Source organism: Cricetulus griseus, chromosome 3 (genome assembly GCF_003668045.3).
Source record: "Cricetulus griseus strain 17A/GY chromosome 3, alternate assembly CriGri-PICRH-1.0, whole genome shotgun sequence".
NCBI lineage: Eukaryota > Metazoa > Chordata > Mammalia > Rodentia > Cricetidae > Cricetulus > Cricetulus griseus.
The window spans coordinates 1991831-2018666 of NC_048596.1; the positions used below are offsets into that span (position 1 = coordinate 1991831).

Here is a 26836-nt window from a genome sequence, read left to right on the forward strand (position 1 = left end):
AAAACAGATATGGAAGGAAGCATTGGGGAGAACTAGCAGTGAGTAGAGAACTATTCTTCATTCAAGTGAAGCTGACATGAAATCCCAATGAAAGACACCTGAGTTGCATCTAAGTTTTCCCCCTTCTGTTTTGTTCCTCTTGATTCTTACCACCTACTTCCCAGATAGCTACCCTAAGAGTAGATTAAGAGAACAGTACATATTATTTTGGTAACATACTGCTCTAATTTAGCTTCCACCAATGTCATTAAGAGTAAGAACAACAGCATATGGTCCACCTAAAGTGGGCAGGATTATCGGATAGGTGGGTTCAAATGTAGCTTTATTCTGAAAGGAGCACTGGCCTTGGGTGTGAGTGCGCTTCTGCTTTCAGACTTGGTTGTGTCTCTGTTCTCTCTAGTTTCTAATTTTCTCCTTTATATTATAGGTATTTGTAAATTAATCTTTCACATACAGTATTGTGTAGAAAAAGTATTTGGAAGTGTTTTTATTTTCATAATATTCTTCTGACTGAATGTTACATATAACACAAGCTGTGTTTTTAAACAGTTAAAAATTAAAAAGAAAGCTGGGCGTTGGTGGTGCACACCTTTAATCCCAGCACTTGGGGGGCAGAGGCAGGCGGATCTCTGTGAGTTCAAGGCCAGCCTGGTCTCCAGAGCGAGTGCCAGGATAGGCTCCAAAGCTACACAGAGAAACCCTGTCTCAAAAACCAAAACCAAAACCAAACAAACAAAAAAATTAAAAAGAAATGCTGTTGCATGTGTTTAAGAGTTAAATAAGTTAATAGTATAGACAAAGCTCCTAGAACAATACCTCCCACATAAATGCTGGCCGGGTAAGAAGAGGGGCGGGCTTAGTTGTGATGATAGTTCTAATAAGCTGGTTGTGTAGGCCCATCACTTACTTTTCAGTGCCTTTGGTTCCCTGGAGAAAACGAGGAGCTTGCCTCAGATAATGTTTAAGGTTTAAACATCTCTCCTGTTTGTTGAGTACAGTGTTCATACTAGTTTCGATTATCATATAGTAGAAAAAAGTTGCTCTTAAAGAAAATGTGGTTTTGTACAGTCCTGCACTGGTTTTATGTATATGGGTGTAGAAGACAACATGTGGCCTTTATAAATACAGAGCAGACTTTTAAAGGGTGTTGATAGGTATTTCAGAGGTGATACAGACCCTTGAAGAATTTTGTGTTTAACAGAAAACATTTATATGATACCTTGCAGTTTATAAAGTGTTAGAATAAAAAACATCTTCTCACAGATAGAGTACAACCTCCCCCACTTTTGAACAAGAAATAGATGAAAAGCCTACTGAAATCATATGCTATGTTATGTAATGGAGTTAAGCGTGCCATCTCTATTTGTATTGTTTTAAATTTCGTGTTCTTTTCACAATACTTGGCCTCTTTGACAAGTCCTCCTCTTGCCCTTGCCTGGGTATTTCTAGAAGTAGAATTCTTGCTTTGCTTTGAGGAGCTGTGTCCTTTTTAAAACCAGCTCTAATTGTTAGGGTTTGCCTTTTACTGGGCTGAAAACTAAAGAATACACAAGCCGACTAAGTCGAGTAGCTCTAGGCCTCAGCATATTTTTATTCTGGGTTTGTAGTAAACCCTTCTCTAAAGATCACAGTGTTTGCAAACAGTTTTACTGCTGCCATGTGATGGAGATGTCACCAGCTGGCATTCAGGGTGTTTTACAGAACAATCCTGAAAAGACATGGTAGAGTAAAAACGTATTCTAGATGTTACAAAAGATTCTGTCATCCATATGAGAAGAAGGCTTAGCTTCTTAGGTATAAAATTTAAATTATATACTCTAATACATATTTAATATACTGAAGTAACACATTTAAAAATCAGACTTGTTTCTTGTCCTTAAACATTAATTGAAGATTAACTCATTGCCTGAAAAGTTTGTTATTGTGATAGTTTAGCTTGGAATTTTGGCAAGATAAATAGCCATAAAATCAGCTTGAGGACCTGAGTTCAGTCTTCTAAACCCAGATGGAAACGCTGGGCGTGGTGGTATCCTTGTAATCCCATAATGGAGAAGGTGGGACAGGAGGATCTTTGGGGTCTGCTGACCAGCCAGTGAAGTGTATGTAATTGGTAAGCTTCAAGGCAATGCAAGACACTCAAAGAGATGGATAACCTTACTGAGGACAACACACACAGGGATGTCCCCTGGTGTCCACACACCTGCCTACGTGCACAGATGAATACACACACAAGTACACACACACACACACAGAGAGAGAGAGAGAGAGAGAGAGAGAGAGAGAGAGAGAGAGAGAGAGAGAGAGAGAGAGAGCGCACAGATGAAGAAGCATGGCCTAAATTAATTACTCTCCTGATTTCTGATTTTTAATACTTTTTGTCCTGGTTTTTAACTTTATAAATTGAATTGTATTATGTACTCATGAGGGGGGTCTACCTTCTTTGATTAAATGTTTGTGAATGTAACTGTAGAATGTTCATTTTATTTTCTGTCAAGTGTGTGTAATTATGCCTCAGTAGAATGATGACAGACAATTGCTTGGTGTTATGAATGGTTTTACACATGTCTTTTCATGAATATTGTGTGCATTTGTTTTCGATACTCCTTGGACTAGGATTTCTGATTGATAGGTTTCTATGTCTTTTCAGACTTGATAGAGAATGGCAATTTTCTAGCCATCCAATCCAGCAGCTTCACATCCTGTAGTGTTTGGTTCTGTCTCTCCTTGTTTTAGTTAATGCATATAAGCTAAAGATAGGATAGAACAGAAGGATATATTTGGGTGTTGAGAATTTAACCCAGGACCACAGCCATAGCCTAAAGAGAAAAGATTTTATAAAAATCACTCACTGTCTAGGAGTGATCCTTTGTAACTGTTTCTCTTTTTAACATCTGCTAAGTGGTTTGATTCTAGCTTCAATAATGTCACAGCTATTTTTGATTTAACTGTGATGTGTTTAACCTCTTAAGATAGATGATTTAATGTATACCCCTTCTTACCATCCCTCTGCATTTTTCCAGTATTAATATCACTGTTTTAAATTGATGACATCTATAGTCTGTTAACTCTCACAAGCAGTTTGTTTTTTTCTATTATTTTTATTTCCATGCTGGGTGGATCTTATTTTCCTGTTTGTTTGAATGTTTTGTAATTTTTAGTAAAAACTAGAAGTTTCAGGTAATACATTTTAGGAATTCATGAGTACTGGGCTTTCCTACCCCAGTGCTTGTAACTGCTTTGCTTGATTTTGAGACAGGATTTTTAATGGCGTTTTCACACAGGCTCGGCTTCGTTTTACCCTCTCCCAGCTCCCGGTACTGCACACTTTAGTAAACTCGCTCTTCTTCCTTGTGACCACGTGTGGCCTTTGAAACAGGATCTTATCATGTAGCCCAGGTTAACCTCCAGCATGCCTAGTTGTTTGCTTGTTTCCTAGTTACTGTCTGGAGTGTTCTAGTGTGGTATGTGTCTCCTTTCCAGGCTAAGCTTCTGATCTTAAGTCTGTTGTTAATGACAGTGCTGCCAACTGTCGATTGTTGTTCTTTGGACTAGTCAAATTAGAGTGTGGTTCCCTCAGCGTAGGTTAGGTTCTTTAGTCGGTGCTTGGTATTTGTTTGATCCCAGGAGAGTTGCTCCCAGCTCAGAACCTATAGTCTTAGGGTGTATGTTCCTTGAAACCTTGAATTCTTCAGCAAGTTTCCATAGTCTATTGTGCACCAAATTAGCTTTGTTAAGAGATTTGTAGAGTTTTTCCTGCTGTGTCCTTCTCTCAGTACAGTCTCTGGGCCAAGCCCCTGAAAGTAGTGGTGGAAAGGAAGCATTGGTGGCTTCTGTCTGGGTGAAACCCCAGCTTTAGGAACTGAGCACTGGGTTGCCCCAGACAGGCTGATGTACTTTAGCTGTTGTCACTGTGGAACCCTGAGGGTAGAGAAACAGGCAGTCAGGGCCAAAGTGTTGTCTGCTCAGGGTGTTGTGCTCAAAGTAGACATCTCATTCCGAAAATCAAAGGACAGAGTCCTCACCTCTCTGCAGCACTCAAGAGAGCTTAACCTTGTAACAGGCAGCTGGGGACTGACAAGAGCACTCATCAATCTTTCCCTTCATAGTCTGGAGCAGAGTCTGTCTCCCTGAGCTTATTATAAGAAAGGGAGCCATCTTGGCTTAAGTATCAGACTTGGCTTTCTTACTAAGTTTTTATAGAATTTTTGAATAGATGTTTCTTTATTTACTATTTGCCCTTAGGACCATTTCAGAGACTTCGTTTTTTGTTTTTTTTTTTTTTTTAATTTTCTATGAAAGTTTTTTCACAGATTTTTACTGGGGAGCAGGTTAGATGATCTCACTGTCTCCCTTAATTCCAGTCTTCCTAAGATTAGTATTTAAGTTTTCTGCAGTAGGAGGAAGTGCGGGTAGCTTGCTAAAGAAAGCTAATTTTCTGTGAGCCTGAGTGGGAAAACTTACATTTTTAATTGCTAGGTTGGCAGGAGATGGTGGAATGGAAAAGTAAAGGCAGAGTAGAAGCAGCCTGCTTTGTTGTTGGCCTTCCTTATGGGTAGGGAAAAGCTTTGTCTTAAACAGTTTTGAAAGCCAAATGTTCTTTCTTCCCCCACAAGACTTACCCTTTTTACTTTTTTTTTAAATAAATTTTTAAAAATTTTACATCCTGGCCACAGTTTCCCTTTTCTCCTCTCCCCATCCCTCTGTTCCCACCCACTCTGTTCCCACCCCCCAATCCACTCCCCTGGGTTTCCATTTAGGAAAGGGCAGGTCTCCCGTGAGTATCATCAGGGCTGATTCTTTTGACTGGCTCGATGAATGACAGCTTTATCCTGTTCAGTGTATTCATCTTACATGGAATTCCTCCATTTTCTGACTTTAATGTATTTTATGCATAAACATTCCTGGCAAAGCACTGAAGGCATTAATAAATCCAGATTGGACTGTGTGTCATATGCTGTTTAGCTCATGCTCCTTTGAGAATTGTGACGGAGTTTTGACAAGGACAATGGATTCTTAGGGCAGCTGTAATTTAATTTAGCTAATTTCTAGAGAATGTAATGATATTTTTAATTTTTAAGAGTTAATGGATTTTTATGTTCTTCAGAAACTGTAAGGCTTATATGGTCAAAGATATCAGACATAACATTGTATTAATATATATCTCATTTCTGATCTTTTTTTTTTAATCTCAAGGAATTTGGAATATATCTGAGTCAAATGGCTTCAAAAGCAAATCAGTGCAGTATTTTGGAGAAACTGAGGGGCTCTCTGCTTTCTGTCTTACTTACTTTATTTATGTATTTTCTTTCTGAGACAGGGTTTCTCTGTGTAGCTTTGGAGCCTATCCTGGCACTCACTCTGGAGACCAGGCTGGCCTCGAACTCACAGAGATCCGTTCTTTCCTACTTTAAAACCAGTAGAAAACAATGAGCATTGTCTGTGTTCCTACTGCTTCCGGCAGTAGATTTTCCTTTTATTCACATTTGCTGGAAAACAGGGCTGAAAAGGAAATTGAACCGCACACTGGAAAAGGGGTATAGTGGGTTATTTATTATGGGAAAGCTGGTAACCCAGGTTAGCCTCTGTGGCCTTCCAAGACTGACCGGAGCCCGAAAGAGAGCTTGTACCCCGGTCCCCAGCCTTTTATTCCACCCACCTACTATGTACCTGTGACCACGTCCATTTTGGGGCATGGTCAGCACTACAGGTACCTGGGATATCTCCCTACACGGGACTTTCCCTCCTCTGTCAGTGTTCTTAAGGATAAATCACAGTACACTACTGGTGCCCTCAAAGCTTTTAATTTTTAGTGTTTGCTTTTCATAAATCATCTCATCAGTACTGAAATACTGAATGAATGAGATACCCTGATTTGTGAGAGGTACAGGAGCTGCTGTGAGATGATGCCATATTGGAGATTGCAAGGCGTAAGTGGCCATTAAATGACTGTCAGATAAAGAGAAAAGAAGCCAGTGTGTTTAGTCTGCTGTGATCTGGTTTCTGAAGCCAAGTAGAAAAAAGAAGCATGAGAACTGGCACCCTTGAGGAGCCAGGAAAATAAACCTCCAGTTGGAACCAAAGGTCCAGAGTTGTGTGCATGGTGCCTTCTGGGAGCCTGCAGTGACTTCCTAGACTGAAAGGCTTGTTGCATTCAGAGGGCATATGATTAGAAAGATGAATTGTGGCTGGGCATGGTGGCATATGCCCGGGAGGCAGAGGCAGGTGGATCTCTGTGAGTTTGAGGCCAGCCTACTCTACTAAGAGAGTTACTGGACAGCCAGGGCTGTTACACAGAGAAATCCTGTCTTGGAAAAAAAAGAGAGAGAGAAAGGGAGGAGGGGGGGAGGAGAGAGATAAATTGGGATGGCCTTTATATGTGAAACTGAGAATCTCATTGTCAAAATCTCTTTGAATCAATCTTGCTTTGATGCATAGACTGGTTTTAAACTCCCTAGTTTAAATGATCAAGAGACTCTAACCTTTTTTTTTTAATTTATTTATTATGTATACAACATTCTGCTTCATGTATATCTGCACACCAGAAGAGGGCACCAGATCTCATTACAGATGGTTGTGAGCAACCATGTGGTTGCTGGGAATTGAACTCAGGACCTCTGGAAGAGCAGTCCATGCTCTTAACCTCTGGAGGTTCTAACTTTTTTAGTTGCTGAGATTACAGATGTATGTCATCATACCCAGATGTTTTTTTGTTCTTTTAAACTTTAAAATTTTTCGGAACAGGTAAATGCCACGGTTAGTGCAGATTGAAAATCACAGCTTTAAGCCCAGTTTTTTCTTATATTCTTTGTTTTTTGTGTTAATGGAGGAGTATGATGGTTGAAGTTCAAGCTTTGCTCTTTTTAAACTCCTACAATTTATAACCAAGCACAGGCCATCTCCATAAGAAAAAAGATATTAATGATAACCACGCAGTGCTCCAGTAAGTCATAGCTGAGATGTTCCATAGTTTGGGTTTTGATAAAGTCAGTTTAGCTTGAATTCTGGTGGGGCCCTGCTGTGTCAAGTTGGATCAAATCTTTAGTAACCTTTCTAGAGAGGGGGGTGGGTGGGTAGGGGGGTGGGTAGTAACACCCAGTATGGAGTGTTATTATTTTCATTATTATGTACTCATCACTATCATCTTGTTTCACTGACCATGCATTCTGAATTTTGATCATGTATTGTAGGAAATTCTCATCTGATCCAAAGAATCTGTCTCCATTCAAACTTGAGGGTCTCTTGGGGTTTCCTTTTCTTTATGCTAAGTGACCTGGGCTTGTCAGTAAGGGTATTCACAAAACCACAACTCCTAGATGATACAGAGAGGACACCATTGGCTTCCAGTTGTGTTATGCTTTGATTTTGTAGAGCTAATGTATTATTAAGTGTTTTGAGTCTTTGTTAAACAGGTAGATATTCATTATGCTCTGAACTATGATTATTATTCAGAAATTTATTTAGACTTATCTTTACTTTTGTCAGGTTTAAGCCGTTTTTTCCATACCAAGCCTTGCAAGAATTTGAAGAAGATGAAGAACTTATCCATATTCAACAGTGGGCACTTACTGAAGGCCGGCTTAAAGTTACACTGTTAGAATGTAGCAGGTATGGTCTTTGTTTTCTCTTTACTACCTGTGGGCAAGAAAGTATGATAGAAATGCACTTAAAGACTGTTTATGTTTATTCTGGTTTTATGCTAGTTTATATTGTGTTATTTTATCCTTTAGGTAGTTTAAACATAAATTTGATGAAAATAGTCTTTTTCAGTTTGCAAAACTATAAATCATATTTAGAAGAATACTCGGAAATATTTATTTTGCAATAATTCCCAAGTTTTCACATGCACAGTGCTATGCTGACATTTTTATCTTACCCTTTTGGAGAGCATTTGTAGCATAGCAGTTTTGAAAATTATGATTAATAAAAATTCTCACTAAAGCTAGGTGGTAGTGGCGCACGCCCTTAATCCCAGCACTTGGGAGGTAGAGGCAGGTGGATCTGTGAGTTCCAGACCAGCCTGGTCTACAAGAGCTAGTTCCAGGACAGACTCCAAAACTACAGAGAAACCCTGTCTCGGAGAAAACAAAAACAGTGCTTACTAAAGTAACTAGACCAGATTTTGAACCCTGTGCATTTGCAACTAGTCTTTCCTAGCCTCAATATTTTACCACCAGAGTCCAAGTTGTATTCATTTCGTGCCTAAATTAATTACTACACTAGCTTTATCTCTCCTAACACTTTTGGTCCCCAGTATGACAGCCAGAATGACCTTTAAAATGCAAATCTAACTTAACTGTCACTCTCCTACTTAAGCTCAGTAGCTTCCTTCTCACTCCTAGGATGGCATCCAGATCTTCCCCTGATGAACAAGTGTCTTTTTATTTCTCTGCCTTTGTTCAGCCCCTCACTCATATTGTGTCAGCTATACAGGCCTTCTTAAGAGAGGGTTTGACAAGACTTCCTTCAGAAAGCTAGGGAGCAAATATTAGGGGTACTGTGATTTCCCTTGATGCCTGTCGTGTCTCCCCAGCTCTGTGGTGTAATGCGGAACAGTCACAGGCAATGTAGAAATAGATGGGCCTGGTGTGTACTGAAGTACTGTGATTATTTTTTAACCACTTAAAAATGTAAAATCTATTGATAACCCACATAAAACAGGCAGTAGCCTGAATTTGGGCCATATCAGCCTAGACATCTTTTTGTTGTTGTTGTTGTTTTGAGAAAGGGTTTCTTTGTGTAGCTCTGGCTGTCCTGGAACTGGCTCTGTAGACCAGGCTGGCCTCAAACTCAAAGAGATCCTCCTGCCTCTGCCTCCCAAGCACTGGGACTGAAGGCATGCACCACCACCGCCCAGCTAGCCAAGACATCTTAAAGGATAACTCCTTACTGCCTGTCACCTGCCTTCTTGGCCCATACTGCCTCATGCTTTTTGAAACTAGCCTGTCTTGGTACACTCAAAAGCTACCTCCTTAATGTCTGCTCAGCATTGTAAATACAGTACACTGTCCTTAGGCTACATTCTTGTGACACTTGATTATACCACTGACTACTTATCACTTTTAAATTTTATTTCTAACTCATAATCAAGTAAGTACTTGAGTACTAGGTTGTTTTGTTCCTAATACATTTGAGTCTTTGCAAATAGATTCATTCTGATTATACTGATTATAAAATAACTCATTTTCTCAAACCCTGTGGTGACTGAGGATTGTGCTTCATTCTGTCAGAAAGTCTTGACAAGAGTCTTTAATTGAAAAGGGGAGGCCAAATATGCCATGTGTGTCATAGAAGGAACCACAGTACACACTAAAACAGACACAGTAGGTATGAGGCTAGGTATTTAGAAAAAAAAAAAATTAGTTCTTCTTCCCCAATGTTCCTGGGGGCTTAATGGTTGATTATGTGTCTGTTAGCTTATGGTCATTGACGCTTCCTTTGTTCACAGTCCTGCTGTGCTTAAGCTGCTGCTCCCTTAAAGCCTTGCTAAGGAATCAAAGGTTGTGTTAGGCATTGAGAATAGGTAGGCATTAATATAGACCATGTTGAATTGAAATAAATGATACAAAGGAAAACATTTGAATTTGTGGAATATTTGCAACCTTCTGTATTTTAATAAGAAACTGCTTGCTGAATTTCAGAGAGAATATAGAAGAATCCAGTAGACTTATTTAGGGAAGAGTAGGGTAACTGGGTTTATGATGAGGGCCAGGGTCAATGTGACAGCCTAACTGTTCACTATAAATGTTTTTATATTTCATTTTTGTGACTCTGTCACCTGTCAAAAATTAGATTGGAAGTTTTATAGAGTACAGAATTGAGTTAAAAGGGAAAGTAGGGAAAATAGTTTGTTTTATTGGTGTTCTTATGTTAGCCCTATATGCTTGGCATAGTAGCCAGTACTTTTAAGTAGGCGGTAGCTTCATGTTTGGAATGGGTATACCATCAAAATAACTTTCTAGGCATTATTTTTTATAAATACAAACAGATAAAAGTTAACTTTATGATAAAATGCCATTGTTCACATAGTTTAAGGATTAATTAAAAGTTTTCATATAAGGGAGAAAATTGTTGTTCTTACCTCATCTTAGCATCTTTGTCTTAATATTGAAGCCTAAGCATTCTTTTTGTATTGTATTATGTAGGAATCTGTACAAGAGAACAGATGGTGTGAATATATATTAGAAGATTGGCATACACAGTAGGGACTTAGGTAATTCACCAATGGCTAGCTGTGCACTAGAGATTCTAAGACTTGTAGCTTCTCAGTCTATGAGGCCAGCTGACACTGAAGACCTGGAGGACCACTGACATTGAGTCTGTGTTGGAAGGCTAAAGAAGCTGACTTCTGATCTCAGCAGTATGGTAGACGTTCTCACCAGTGGGGAGTAAAGGCAGGCAGGCAAAAGCAGTGTTAGTTTTCACCAGGATCTCTTTATATACGGGCTGCTATGGAAAGGTCTTTCCTACCTGGGGGAGGATCTTTCCCACTCCGTTGGTCCTTCAGGAAATAACTTTTTGGACCACACAGAAGAGTGTGTCTTAGAGCATTCACATGTATTTTCATTTTATGTGTGAGGGTTGTACCTGCATGTATGTAAGTGAACTGTGTGCCTGGTGCTGGCAAAAGCCACAAGAGGGTTCTGGTTCCCCTGGAACTATAGATAAGGACAGTAAGCTGCCATGTGATGCTGGGAACTGAACCCAGGTTAGAGAAACAGCCGTTTCTTCTTAAGCACTGAGCCATCTCTCTCTGCCCACCTCCCATTCTTACTAAAGTTTATATTGTTCCTTAGTATAGAATTTGCTTAATTTATTATAAAAATAGAACTTTCTATTCAGATAGGGTATATGTGATTCAAGCTAAAGTAATTCTAGTATTGTTTCAATCTTGTGTTGAATGTAAAAACCACAGTTTATTATAAACTGTGACAGCAGAGCGGTAAAAGGGGAAGAACAATGAGAGCGTACTTCTTGCAGATGGCGGCCCAGAAAATACTTACATTTTACATTTAGAGACGATGGAAAGGCTTAACACCTTCTGAGATGATTTTCACCATAATTAATTAGTGATATGAAAAAGGTTGTAATGAATAGACTGTATGGAGACACCCTAGCCCAGGGGAATTGTAGGGAGACACCCTAGCCCCGCCCAATAGTCACGGGACAGGTGCCAGGCGGACCGGGACTCGCCCATAAGGGCGTGGTGAAGGAAATCCGGTGTGACGTAAGGGAGCTTTATAAGGGCTGCACCGAAAGACCTTAGTCTCTTTCTGGCCGTGCTTGCTGGGTTCCTGTAACTTCACTCTGGCCCGCATCTTGCCCTGGTGTTTTCTTGATTAAAGAGACTTCACCATCCCGGATCACAGTTCATCTTTGGCGCACGTTCAAACCCTAACAATAGACTTCAAAAAAGTTTTAAATGCAAGACAATTAACTAAAAGTGTTTTTGTAGACCATTTGAACATAGATAGGTAAAGTTCTAAATTGGCTTGCTATGATGAGCTGATGTTTGCTGGAGTTTTAGTACTTACACACAAATAAATAAATACAAAAGAAAATTTTCCAGTAATTTTCCTCCTACTCTAGAATTGAATATGATACTCATTATCTGTGGTCAGCCATGGCTTTTGTAAGGACTTTATTTTTTAAACTATTCACTTTGAAATAGTGAAAAAGTTGTGTGTGAATAGTTCTTAATCATTCCTAGCTGTTTATTTTGTAGTAATTTTAGATTTCAGAGCATGCATGAAGGTTTTTATCCAACTATTACGTTAAAATATTTTGAGAAAAATGAAAATTTTAAGATATCCTTATTTTTTAGGTGTATCAGTGGTTTGCCTGCAGTATGTATGTGCATCATGTGTGTGTCTGGTTCCTGCAGAAGTCAGAAGAGGGTATCTGATCTCCTCGGGACTGGAGTCAGAGATGGTTGTAAAACTCAAGTGTAGTTATGTTAAGAAGGTAAAAAACTCCTGAGAGATGGCTCAGGGGTTAAGAGCACTGACTGTTCTTCCAGAGGTTCTGAGTTCAATTCCCAGCACCCACATGGTGGCTCACAACTGATCTGGTGTCCTCCTCTGGCACGCACTGTATACATGACAAATAAATAAAAGAAGATCGTAAATTATGTAGAGATCAATTTCCCGCCAGGCGTTGGAGGCACACGCCTTTAATCCCAGCACTCGGGAGGCAGAGGCAGGCAGATCTCAGTGAGTTCGAGGCCAACCTGGTCTCTAGAGCAAGTGCCAGGATAGTCTCCAAAGCTACACAGAGAAACCCTGTCTCAAGAAACGAGAAAGAGACAGAGACAGAGAGGAGAGAGATCAATTTCCCTGCTACAAATGAAATTTAATAAATTTCTTAGTTTACTTTTGTTTTTTTAAATTTAAGTTTTAAAACTGACAGTGTGTTTATCTTATTAACATGCTTTAATTATTTTCCTGAGGGTCACTTATATTTTGATAAATTACACATGTTGAAGAGAAAATGACTCTGGCTCTAAATTTTAAGAGGGATTTATCACATTGTTATGTGAAAGATATTGGATGATATAACAGATACATTGAAGGGATTATTTGTCAACCAGTTACACTTTGAAAAACAAATTGAAAACATGACCAGTAAAGTTTTGTTGTGAGGGTTCTGTACCCCAAAGTAGTCTATTCAGGATAGTCTGGTCTCACTTTAAGTGGATGACGCTAATTCAGGTCAAATCTTCACTGAGTCACATTTGTTCTATTCTAAGGCCTGTGTTCTCTCAGCAGCTTTTTGGGTGTTGTTTTGTTTTATTGGCATCTAAAAATACATCTTTTGTTTGTTTGTTTGTTTTTCGAGACAGGGTTTCTCTGTGGCTTTTGGAGGCTGTCCTGGAACTAGCTCTTGTAGACCAGGCTGGTCTCGAACTCACAGAGATCCGCCTGCCTCTGCCTCCCGCCCGAGTGCTGGGATTAAAGGCATGCGCCACCAATGCCCGGCCTAAAAATACATCTTTAAAAGCTTGTTGTTTTCAATGTTAAGTATGGTACACATACAGAAATCCACAGGCATTGACATTCTCTTTTCCCATCACTTCCCTTACCCCCATTTGTTTCTTGTTATTGTAATCTCAAGACGTCTAGTTTTTCTCAACAGTTATAATTCCTTACTATCTGTGTTAATACTTGTTGCTATGATTGAATTCCTGACTGAAGCTACTCAGGGAAGGAAGGGGTTATTTTGGGTCACAGTTTGAGGGTAACTGTCTAATCACATTGCATCAGCAGGTGGAAAGCAGAGAGAGAGGAACGATTTGCTCATCTCCCTTTCTCCTTTGTCCAGGACCATGGCCCATTGATTGGTGCTGCCCGTATTTAGGGTGAGGTTTCCATATCAGTTGGCCTGGCCTAGGAACTCCCTCATAGTCTCCACCATAGTCTGTTTCCATGATGATTCTAAATCCCATCAAACCTGACAATGAAGATTAATAATCACAAGTCTGCTGCTTGTCAGTTTGACATTCAGGCACAGCACTCAAGCTGTGCTCTTCCACCTGTGATCTCCATAGCTCCTGGTCATCTCACAGTGCAGAACGTATTCAGTCCAACTGCAGTTGTACCCCTAGTCTGTAACTTTTTAATCCAGCACTATGAGTGTCCAGAGTTGAAATCTCTTTGGTCTTAGTAATAAAATCCAGAGTCAGATATTGTGGTTAAAGCTGAAGATCAGAGAAGCAAAGCAACCAGCCAGCCACTAGTGAGTTCTCACCTCTACTAATGCTCAGATGGAAAGGGCAATCCTGTCCTCACACTACATCTCCAGATTGTATCTGTCTTCACCATACCTCTGATGCCTTCTGCCTAGACTGCATCTCTCCTTTCCCTCCTCCCGCCTCATGTTCTTCTCTCTGCCCAGCCATATCACTCCTGTCTTCACCTCCTTAGTGCTGGGATTACATGGTGTCACTCCTTTGTGTGAGCTCTGTTTCTTTTTTAGATAGATTTCATCTTGGGTAGCTCAGGGTGGCTTTGAACTCACAGAGATCCATCTGCCTCTGTCTCCTGAGTGCTGGGGTTAAAGGTGTGCACCGCCACTGCCTGGCCTCTATGGCTGACTAGTGTGGTACTCTGATCTTCAGGCAAGCTTTATTTGAATCGTGTATAAGAAGCAAACAGACTTACTTCCCTTAGTCCTCCAGGCATTTGGTAGCCACACCTGTTATCCGGCCTTCAGGGTCAAGAGTAAACACACCTGAGCCCAAGTCCGTTGTTTAGATAAGACATCTGCAGTAGCCAAGCTTTAGACCTTTAAGTCTTTTGACTTACTAAGGACAGATTTGAACTCTCTGACCTTGAGGAAAGATGAAGCGACCGTCTTTATGGGCCCCAATAGGAAGGACAAAGAGGGAGAGCAAGGAAAGAGATATCCTGATTGAGGGAGTTGTTATGGGGCAATTGAGAAACCTGGAACTAGGGAATTCCCAGGAATCCACAAGGATGACCCCAACTAAAACCCTCAGCATCAGTGCAGGGGGTGCCTGAATTGGCCTTCCCCTGTAATCAGATTGATGACTACTTGAATTATCATAGAACCTTCATCCGGTAACTGATGGAAGCAGATGCAGAGATCCACAGCTGAGCACTGGGCTGAGCTCCCAGAGTCCATTTGAAGAGAGGGAGCAAAAGTGTCAAGACTGTTTTGGGGATATCCACAGCCACAGCTGAATCACTGACTCTGGACTGACGGTGAGGGAACCTGCATAGGACCAAACCCTCTGAATGAGGGTTGCAGTTGTGTGGCTTGGGCAGTCTATGCGGCCACTGGCAGTGGGACCAGGACTTATCCCTAGTGCTTGAACTGGCTTTTGGAACCCATTCTCTTTGGAGGAATACCTTGCTCAGCCTAGATATGGGGAGGGAGAGGCTTGGTCCTGCCCCAAAGTAAAGTGCCGGAGTTGGTGGACTCCCCATGGGAAGCCTCACCCTCTCTGAGGAGTGGATGGGAGTGGGGTGGGGAAAGGAGTGGTTAGCAGCAGGGGAGGAGGTGGGAACTGGGATTGGTATATAAAATGAGAAAATACTGTTTTTAAAATAAGAAAATGATATAAAAACAACCCACAAACTAGCAATTTTTAAAGGTTAATTATATCAAAGCAGGCTTCTGTCTGCCTGGTGGTTTTCAGTGTCTGTTAGTGTGGCTTCCACATTCTTTTTACCCAGTTCTTGTCATTGCAGTGTTGTGAGTTTCACTACTCTCACATAAAGTGTGTGCTTATTGGCTTTTATGCAGCTATTGACGTCTTTGCTTTTGTTTTCTGGTTGCATTTCGTGCTTTTATTGGAGAGATTTAGAGAGTCAAGCCATGCCGCCACTCTGACATCCTCCTAGAACAAAATAATTATGTGAATAAAATCTTTTAAAATTGTATTATCTGGCTTTTGTTTCACATATTAGGAGAAGCAGTTCCTGTATGAAAGTTTGACAGAAAGGGCGTGTGGTTTTTTTCCCATGTATTTGCAAACTTTACAATAAAATTTATAAAATAAATGAGTGCATAAATATGAGCCCTTTATTTTAAAAATATAAAAAACAGAAACAATTTATTCTTTGGATAGCATTATGTGCATATTTATGGTAAAATGTTTAGTTTCTCATGGAAGCTTGCTCATACAGAAATTCAAAATTAATTTATAAGAGGAGCTGTTTTGGGTGTTAAAATTGTATTTTGTGTTTGTTTGTCAATCCATGACTATTGAATAGGAAAAATAGCACCTTTTATGGTTAAATTTTTCATTTTTAAGAATGATGCTAAATACTTACAATAATATCATTTAATATTTTAATGATTTTCATTTGGCATTTATTTTGTTCTATACTTTTAATATAGTCTCTTGCATCTATATCAGATAAATAATCATTTTATATTTTATGAAATTTATCTTGTCTCAATATTATAATGGAACATAATAGTAAATCCTACATTTGGTAGATCTTTTAAGTACTTGACACATCTTATGATCTTATCTAAGAAAAGTGATTATTTATTGTTATAATTACCCAATTTTTTCTTTTTTAATAAATTTTTATTTAAATTAAAAACAATCTTATTTTATATACCAATCCCAGTTCCCTCTCCCTCCTGCCCTACCATGCCCCACCAGCCCCCATCCTACCCCCATCCACTCCCCAGGCAGGGTGAGGCCTCCCATAGGGGGGACATGAAAGTCTCACATCATTTGGGGCAGGGCTTAGGGTCCCCATCCCCTCCCCCTTACCCAATTTTTTTCTTTAAAACAGCTTAAAAAAAAAATTCTCATATGCCACATCCTAACTGCAGTTTCCTTTCCTCCATTCCTTCTAGCCCCTCCCTCTACCTCTTCTCTCTCCAGATCCACTCTTCCATTCCTCCTAGGGATATCCACCAAGCATGGCCTAACAAGATACAGTAAGACTGGGCACAAACCTTCATATCAAGGCTGGAGTAGGCAACCCTGTAGGAATTGCAGGCAAAAGAGTCAGAGACACTTCCACTACTACTGTTGGGAAACTCACAAGAGCCAAGTTCACAACCATAAGGTACATGCTGAGGACCTAGCTTAGATCCATACACGGTCTGTGATTGCTTCTTTGTGTCTGTGAGCCCCTGTGAGCCCTGCTTAGTTGATATATAACTCAGTTATCTTGAAACATTTGGAGTGCACAGTTCAGCCTCTTAGTATAGTTTACATCCATCATTATAGCTTCACTCTGTACACTTTCATAAACTAATGCCCCTAAGCAGTCAATCTTCATTCTCTTCTAGTTTTATTTAACCTGTCCTAACTCTTAAGTAGCCACTTGTCAGAAAACAAAATATGCGAATGTAGTTACAGACCCCATTAACTTTTACTTGCAGTTCTTTAACCCCAGACCATACGCACTGGACACTAGCTGAGCAGTGGTTCTTATAAAATTGGAACAAAACAACAACAGTGAAAAGAGCTGATGAGTTATGTGTGTTAGAGAGTGAGTATGGGTGCTCCATGGAGGCCCAAACAGTGTATCGGATGCTTGGGGCTGCAGTGGAAAGTGAGTGTGGGCCGTCGGGAAGAGCAGTAGGTTCCCAACCCTGAACCATTTCTCTAGCTCCTGGTTACGTTTGTCTGTCTGTCTGTTTGAAATCTGTTTTCAGGACTAATTGATCTGTTTGGGGATCCATTTACTTCCTTAATGTTTCAATTTGATTATGTGACATTGTGTAAAGTGTGGATGTTGGTATCTTCCTCTGAAGGCAGAGTAAGGAAGTCCATGTACACATGAATAAAGAATAGCATCTTTATTTGGGGGACACTCACACAATGAAGGTAAATAGCTGTCGCTGTCTTCTGCCCCTGGAGGTGCAGGATTCTGTGATGATGATGCTCAGACACAACCCAAGAGAGAGAGAGAGAGAGGCCTCGCCTCTTCCTTATAAGAGATCACATCGCACACTGAGCTACACCCTAAGGCAGATGCCACTACACTCTTCTATCGCTCCGACTGATTTTTTTTTAAGATTTTATTTATTTATTATGTATACAACATTCTGCTTCCATGTATATCTGCACACCAGAAGAGGGCACCAGATCTCATTACGGATGGTTGTGAGCCACCATGTGGTTGCTGGGAATTGAACTCAGGACCTCTGGAAGAGCAGCCAGTGCTCTTAACCTCTGAGCCATCTCTCCAGCCCTTTTTTTGTTTTTTTTTTTTTTTTTTTTTTTTTTTTTTTTCCTGAGACAGGGTTTCTCTGTGTAGCTTTGGAGCCTTCCTGGCACTCTCTTGGAGAACAGGCTGGCCTCGAACTCACAGAGATCTGCCTGTCTGCCTCCCAAGTGCTGGGATTAAAGGCGTGCGCCACCAATGCCCGGCCCGACTTATTTTTTGAGATGCTCTCACTCAACCTGGAACTCGTCATTTCACCTAGAGCTAGTGAGCCCCCAGGTTCCACCTGTCTCCCCTTCCCACCCCAACTCTGGTGATGTAGGCACATGCCACCACCCCTGACTTCTTATGTGAGTGATGGGGGTCCAAACTCAAATCCTTAGGCTTGCATAGCAAGCAGGTTACTCATGGAGCCATCCTTCCAGCTTGGATGATGTGATGTTTAACAGGAGTGACTCCATTTTGGTTTAGCAGTTTGTTCTTTTGGGGCCTAGTACAGGAACTCAGCCTAAAACAATGGCCTCCTATAATGATTCTGGTTTCTATTTATAAATTTTCTGAATGTAGTTATATGTTCATTTTTAACTGGCTTCTTTGCCTTAACGTCCTTTTATTTTATCCATATTGCAGAGTGCTCTAGTAAGTATTTATTTTGTTGCTAAGTCATATGTTAACTTCTTAAGCAACTGACAAATTATTCTTAGTGATTGTACCATTTTGCATTTAAATAGTAATATATTGAAGATCCTGATTTCTCCATAACCTCACCAATGTCTCTTGCTACCTTAAAAAAAGTTTGGTTTGTTTTTTAAAGATTATAGTCATTCTAGTGGGCTTGAAATGGTTTGGGTTTGAATTATTCTCATGGTTAATAACAAGTTCACCGTGTGCATGCAGTGTCCATGGAGGCCAGAAATTGAACTCAGGTCCTCTGGAAGAGCAGCCAGTGCTCTTAACCTCTGAGCCATCTCTCCAGCCCGTTTTTTTTTTTTTTTTTTTAGGTTTTTTTTTTTTTTTTTTTTCTGAGACAGGGTTTCTCTGTGTAGCTTTGGAGCCTATCCTGGCACTCTCTTGGAGACCAGGCTGGCCTCGAACTTTGATCCTTTGAAATTGGAGTTACAGATAGCTGTAAGCCTTCATGTAGGTGTTAGAAACCAAACCCAGGTCTTTTTGCAAGAGCAGCAAATGATTTTTATTTCTGATCCATCTCTCTAGCCTGCTGCCTTTTACCTGTTCTTAAATTGTGGCATTTTGCTTTTTATTGTTATGTCATAACTTTTTTCCTCCTAAATACTTGACCTTGATTAAATACATTCGAAAATACTTTCTTCTATTCTGTGAATTGTCTCATTTATGCGATGTACCCTTTAAAATATAAAAGTAATTCTCTGGTGTTTTGTCTGTTTTATCTCTGTGCTGGGACCTGTCTTAGGACCTTGTTGTTACACAAGTGCTCTGCCACTGAACTAGAGACCAGTTTTTTGTGGATCTAGTTTTTTGTCTATTTTTTTATTTTGGTACTTACACTTTGTATCATAATAAAGCATAGCTTAGTCTATGACAAGACTAAGACAAAACTTTTTTTTTTTGAGTTTTGTAGATTTTTTAATATCTCATTTAATAATGTGACTGATTTGAGTTAATTTTCTTGCTATATGTTATGTTATTTTAAAAACATTTTGAAATTACTATGAAAAATGTAGAGTATCTTGTGATTCCAGGAAGAATTCCTGAGAGCCCCGCTTTCTGGTTCTTGACTCCTGCTTGTTAGCACACCTGTCTGGAGCCTGGAGCTGCAGTTGATAGAGTTCTCTGCTCTTGGGGAAGCCTGAGGCAGTTCACTCTCTGAACAGATGATGGCAGTAATGCTCTAGTGAATGAACATTCTTGGTATTCTAAAACCTCAGCATTTTTAAAGTTATGAATTTCTTAATATGTTTGACCTGACTTCTTTTCAGTAATAGGTTATTAGGCACTAAGTTTGGAGTCTTCTTAAAGATTCTTTAATATTTAAATTTAGGGACTTTCTCTCCCATGCTCATAAATTATTCATGATTCTTTGTTTATGAAGCCAGTTCGTGAGATGTGGGTGTGATCTGCTGATCTTGCTCAGTGTTTCCAAACTTAGGACAAAATTTTCTCAAATGCACATGGTGCTTTTTCTACTTTTCTTTCATTATTTCATTCGTGCCTATGCTCTTTATCTAGTGATAAAGTAATAGAGTAACAGCCAAAATGCTGGTAAATACTAAAGCTATTCTATTCACTAGCTTACTCCAGGACAAATCGGCTGGTTACAGTCTGATTATGAGGGTACACAATACAGAAGTTGGACATATGTATAATATCCCGTTTAAATCCAGTAATAAAAAATTTTTATATCATCTCAGAATTAGAGCATGGGTTAGGTGTTTCCTTTATTCTGTGGCTGTTGTTTTCAAGATAGGGAAAGACAGTCTGAAGAGATGGCTCAGTGATTGAGATCACTGGCTCATCTTCCAGAGGGTCCTCAGCACCTCTGGTTTGATTCTCAGCACCCACAGCTGTCTGTAACTCTACTTCTGAAGGATCTGACTCCCCCTTGGCACCCGACATGCACGTGGTACACAAAAGGCATGCTGGCAAAACATTCATACACATTTTTTAAAGGTAACAAACATTGAGCATTTATTAATACTATACTAAGTATTATATTTTAACTTTAAAAAATAATTCTTCCTGAAAAGTAAGTAATGCTGTTTTTGTTCTATAGTGTCCAGAAAGGAAAAGAGATTAGGACAACAAATAATTTAACTAGGGTCACAGTTTTACAGAAATGATATACCTGTATGCATTACTCTGCAACTTGTCTCAGTTTTAAATCCAACAGTCTATCTTGAAAATCTCTGTTTTGCTTACTGTAACATAGATATCTGGCCAGTTGTTTTAACATGATTCTGTTTGTTTAAGCCACTGAAAACCAGCTGCCTAGGAAACCTCTAACTTGAGCCTTACTTAACTTTTCCACTAGAGGGTGTTAACAAATGATTCTTTTTTGTTACTGTTATTAAAATAGTAATGGAGTAATTAATGTGTTACTTCTCCTTATGATTATCAGAAAGAAAGTATTTATTGTGTATAACTGGTATGGTAACCTGCCTGTTCTGTGGTTTTTTTGCAGGTTACTCATTTTTGGATCCTATGACAGAGAAACAAGTGTTCATTGCACACTTGAGTTGAGCAGTGGTGTTTGGGAAGAAAAACAAAGGAGTTCTATTAAGACGGTAAAAATACTTTTACATTTATGTAAGGTTTGTTCTATGAGCATTCCTTTATCCTAGATTTGTTGTTGGTCATGAGCAGATAGCTATTATTTGTCTGGCTAAGAGTAACCGGTTAGCAGCATCACTAATACAATAGATCACTTGGAACTAATGCTGGGCAGACTGAACAAAAAGCAGTCAGTTCAGCTTTCTCTTAAAAATGTTAACACTGTTTCAGGTAAAGAATCAGAGGTCATAATTTTTGTATGTGTGTAGCTGCATATGTGTGAGCCCACATGTAAAGGCCAGAGCTTCATGCAGTTCCTTAGATGCCATCTACCACCTATCTTTTCCTCTGTAGTGCTATCATGCCTGACTTTTAAAACAAAAACCAAACAAACATGGGTTCTGGGAAATCTAACTTAGAGTCTCTGTGCTGGCAAGTCAAGCACTTTACTGACTGAGCTATCATCCCAGCCCATAGAAGGAATTAATTTTAATTTCCTCAGAAGGCTTGTGAGTTCACAGCACTATTAACCCAGCAGTGTTTTATGGACAGTTGCTTTATGCTAGGCACTGTTTCTGATGCTGGAGAAATAGTTCAAGACAAGAAGAGACAGTGTTCCTCTGGGACTAGTATCAGCCAGAAGTGTGAGGTAGAAGACTGGGAGAGACGGGAGGAGCTGTCAGTAAACCACAGAAGTAAAGGGGCTATCTCCAGAGCTTGACAACTACCCAAAGAAAACAGGATTTTGAAAATGATGCTCTTTAGTACTCACCATGGGGAGCATCCTTAAATTTAAAAGTTTTCTTGGAAGAAATGAGGATTGGTGAGAAAGTTGCAAGAGTTGTTGAATATTGTGAATGCAGTAGAAAAAGATTCAAAGTTTCTCAAGCTCTCAAAATAGGGTGAGGCGGAGGGTGACAGAGAAAGACACCTACTGAGCTCTGACCTACGCCACGCACGCACGCACACATGCCCGCGCGCGCTCGCACACACACACACACACACACACACACACACACACACACACACACACACACACACACACACACACTCTGCACATGGGGTTCATGTTTTGGCTGTACTAACAGGCCAGGGGACTAAGGGATCTGACTTTCTCTGTCCCATCTTGCTCCCCCCTCCCCCCTCCAGCATTGGGGTTAAAAATTATGTCATACCCACTTATTTGAGTTACCTTTGGTTTTTTAGACAGTCTCACTATGTCACCCTGGCTGGCTCAGAACTCATAGAGGTCTACCTGCCTCTGCCTCTTGTTTGCTGGGACTAAAGGGGTACACCACCACTCCCAGCCAGCAACCTAAATTCAAGTCCTCATTCTTACCTATCTCTCCAGCCCTTCCCTCCCTCCCTCCCTCCCTCCCTCCCTCCCTCCCTCCCTCCCTCCTTCCCTCCCTCCCTCCCTTCCCCCCTCTCTCTGTCTTACTGTCTGTTGGTCACTTTCTTTCTCTTCTCACTCCTCCCTCCCTTTCTGGTCGTTTTTTCCTACCCCAGCTGTAAGTTTTCATTTTCATTCCATTTGTAGCTTCTCCAAGGATTGATATAGCCAGTTTTATAGTTTGTGCTGAAATGTATAACTGAGTAAGAAAGCATTATTATTTTGTCTGGTTAAATTTTGACTTTGGGTTGCTCATAACTTGCCATTGCTGCTGGCATTTTCAATTTCCTTTATTTTATTTTTAAAGACATGAGATTAGACAGCTTTAATATTTTGAGGCAAAGGTTAGTAAGACTTTTAATTTTGAATCATTATTTTAGTTCTTAGCATATGTCACAGGTAGTTTTCAAGAAAGAATTTTAGTTTACTAATTGTACCAGATGTTGAAAATGTCAACAATAGTATTTGCAGTCAATAAACTGAAGTTCTGTGTATTTAATAATTTTAAGAAGGCAAATTGCTATTTTCCAACAGAATATAAACTATTAGGAGTAGAATTTGATACTTTGGGATATATTCATACTCACACACATACATATAGACACACACACATACATATACACACACATACATATAGACACACACACATACATATAGACACACACACATACATATACACACACATACATATAGACACACACATACATATAGACACACACATACATATACACACACACATACATATAGACACACACACACATACATATAGACACACACACACATATAGACACACACACACATACATTTAGACACACACACATACATATAGACACACATGCACACACACACATACACACACACACATAACACACACACACATACATATAGACACACACATACATATACACACACACATACATATAGACACACACACACATATACATATAGACACACACATACATATAGACACACACACACATACATATAGACACACACACACACATACATTTAGACACACACACATACATATAGACACACATGCACACACACACACACACACACATACATATAGACACACACACACGCACACATACAGTTTTACATACATGTACATACTCACACACACACACATATAGACACACACACACATACATATAGACACACACACACATACATATAGACACACACGCACACACACATACGTATAGACACACACACATACATATAGACGCACACACACACATACACACACACACATAACACACACACACATACATATAGACACACACACATACATTTAGACACACATGCACACACACACACACACACACATACATATAGACACACACACACGCACACATACAGTTTTACATACATGTACATACTCACACACACACACATATAGACACACACACACATACATATAGACACACACACACATACATATAGACACACACGCACACACACATACGTATAGACACACACACATACATATAGACGCACACACACATACGTATAGACACACACACATACATATAGACACACACACATACATTTAGACACACACACATACATATAGACACGCGCACACACACACACACACACATAACACACACACATACATATAGACACACACACACACACACACACACACGCACACATACAGTTTTACATACACATACATACTCACACACACACACACACACACACACACACACACACACACACACACGTGGGAAATTTGAGCATTAAATCTCACATGATTAAAAAAAGATAAGCCAAATCATTTGGCCTTAGGAAGCAACTTATATATTCATACAATTTTCAAGTTTAAGTCCACTTTTTTGTTGTTTTTGTTTTTCTGTTTGTTGTTTTTTGTTTTTCAAGACTGGGTTTCCTTGTAGCTTTGGAGCCATCCTGGAACTGGCTCTGTAGACTGGCCTCAGACCCCTCAGATCCTCCTCGGGTTTCTGCCTCCCGCGTTGGTACAACTACCACAAGACTAAATCCATTTTTTTAATGTTGAAATTTATTCAGTGAATTTGGTCATTAATTGCAGTGAATATGAAGAATGAAAGGAAGTCACCCAGCTCTGTTTCCCCTATCACTGGGAATTCAACCCCAAGGTGTCACACATGCTAGATAGACAAGGATTCCACCACTGAGCTTATCTTCTGCCCTTTAACTTTTTATTTTGTGATAATCTCTCTAAGGCTAGATTTAAACCTGTTGACCTGCTTTAGCCTTCTGAAAAGCTAGGATTACGAGTCGGCTTGTTTTGGGATGTGTCAGGGGAGGAAAGAGGAGAGAGCGTGCTCGCTCAAGTGAGCATAAGTGGTGGTATTGGTATATGTATATGCCACAGGACACAGATGGAATTGGGAAGCTCTCAGGAAGCACTGCAGCAGCCCCGAATTTATTTCTCATAGCCCCTTATACCCAAAGCAAAGTCGGAGGGCAGATTTCCTTACCACGATAGAAAGAACAAGCGAGTAATCACCTCCTTATTCTCAAAACATTTAGTAACCATGCCTTTGCACAAATGTCCTATTATTTTGCCTTGGGGAGCAAGAACAAGCTTGAACTCTCTGGCCTTAAGTCAAGATAGAATGGAGTCACTGTGGGCTCCCACATGGTACTACCCCGTCCCCATCTCTTACCACCGCTGCATGTGCTATAGATGAACTGCCTGTGAGCATCTGCAGTTCTTCTGTCCCTATCTCGCATCTCATGGGACTGCAGGAGTTTGCTGTTGCACCTGCCTTTATTCAGGTTTTGGGGAAAACTCAAGTGCTTTACCTGTATCTCTTCCGTAAATGCTTTTTAGACACTATTTCCAGGGATTTCACCTAACAGCTCTCATTTGTAGAACTGAGCCATATAATATGGGAAACCTGTGTGTGTGTGTGTGTGTGTGTGTGTGTGTGTGTGTGTGTGTGTGTTAGTATATATTCGTGTAGAGACCAGAGGCCAACCTCTTGTTCTTGTTTTTCTGGGACTGTCCACCTTCATTTCTTCATGTGGGATCTTTCACTGGCCTGGAACCCACTGAGTAGGCTAAATTAGTTGGCCAGTGAGCAGTGAGGTCCAAGGATCTACCTATCTCTGCCTCCCCAGCACTAGGATTACAACAGGGTGTCTTCTTGTTTGCTTGCCCTCTGTTCTTTTAATGTGGGTACTGGGGCTCAGATTCAGATCCTCACACTTTCATGGTAAGCACCTTTACCAGCTGAGGAATAGAATTGTGAATGGTTTTAGGTAGTTAGTCCACAAGACAACAAACCCGTTTGACTGTTTGACTTTTTAAGTTAATAGAAGTAGAGGGGGTGGAGGAGGCATTCCAGAAGTGAGTGTGCACTAATGAGCTGGAAAAAGGCATATACCCAGAAGCACTGTGCTAGCAGTCTTAAGGCCCTTTGTAGGTTTTCCACTAGCACCTGTGTTCTCTAGCCTTTGTAAGTCTTAGGCTATTTTCTTGCATGGAGCCCACATGGGGAAGTGTTTCCTCGCCTCTGCCAACTGGGTTCTGTATGCTGATCTTGGTGCTGTTCCCTCCTGTTACTATTCCTACCACAACTAACCCCATGAAATGACTGTAAAGATAAATGCAAAGATAGTGAGGTGAGTAATGAATCCAGGCATTACCAGGTGGAGAACTCAGTCTGTAGAATTATGAAAAGAAATCTCATGCCCCTAATTATTAATGCTAATAGAAACCTTAAGAAGTCTTGGTATTACTGCAAGCTGATACACAAATACTAATATGCTTCTTATGCTGTTTTGTGATGCATTGAGCGAATGTTCTGGAAGGAAAGGGGAGATCTGATTGGCAGAGATTATTGTGCCACACTGCCCGATTAAATCCCTGCGTGATTCCTTATCACTCTAAAGATAAGGACAGACTCCTTGATATGCCCAAGAAGGGGAACTGCCTAGCCTGATTCCTGTCTTTTTTTTCTTGCCTGTTTTCTTCCCTCCATTCTCAACTTTAGTCATGCTAGCTTTCAATCCTTCTTACTGGCCTTAGTCTGTCCTTTGCATCTCTGATAATTGTGCACACTTCCAAAATTGTCCTGAAATTCTTTATTGAAAAATGTGATATGCTAACCCAGCTTGTTTCTCAGAATTCTGCTTGTGCCGGCACGGCCTTAGCTTGCTTGCTATAGTTTAGATAAATTCCTCGACTTTTGTCCTGGTTCATTGCTGGAGAGGGCTGACCTCAGACTGTGGTGATATATTATTTATGATTTATTAAAATTTGCATGAGGATTCAGAAAGCAAAGCCAGCCACAGGTCAGACAGTGGTGATACACACCTTTAAATACAGCAGCCATAATAGCTAGCCAGGCAGGGGTGGCACACACCTTTAATCCCAGGACTCAGGAGACAGGCAGATGGATCTCTCTGAGTTCAAGGCCATCCTCGCCTACACAGGGTGGAGAATCCTAAGCCTTTGATCCCAGCAGTTGGGATCACATGCCTTTAATCCCAGCATTAGGGAGGAGGAGTCAGGAGTGATATAGCTGGGCAAAGAAAG

General features: G+C 40.2%; 1 protein-coding gene across 1 annotated transcript in view; it reads left to right on the top strand.

Moving 5' to 3' along the window:
• Pdzd8 (PDZ domain containing 8) overlaps positions 1-26836 on the top strand; it is a 62575-nt gene that overhangs the window by 14982 nt on the left and 20757 nt on the right. Inside the window, exons 2-3 of the mRNA XM_027406865.2 lie at positions 7483-7605; positions 20818-20920. Of these exons, the coding sequence (XP_027262666.1) occupies positions 7483-7605; positions 20818-20920 (226 nt within the window). The remainder of the gene's footprint in view (positions 1-7482; positions 7606-20817; positions 20921-26836) is intronic.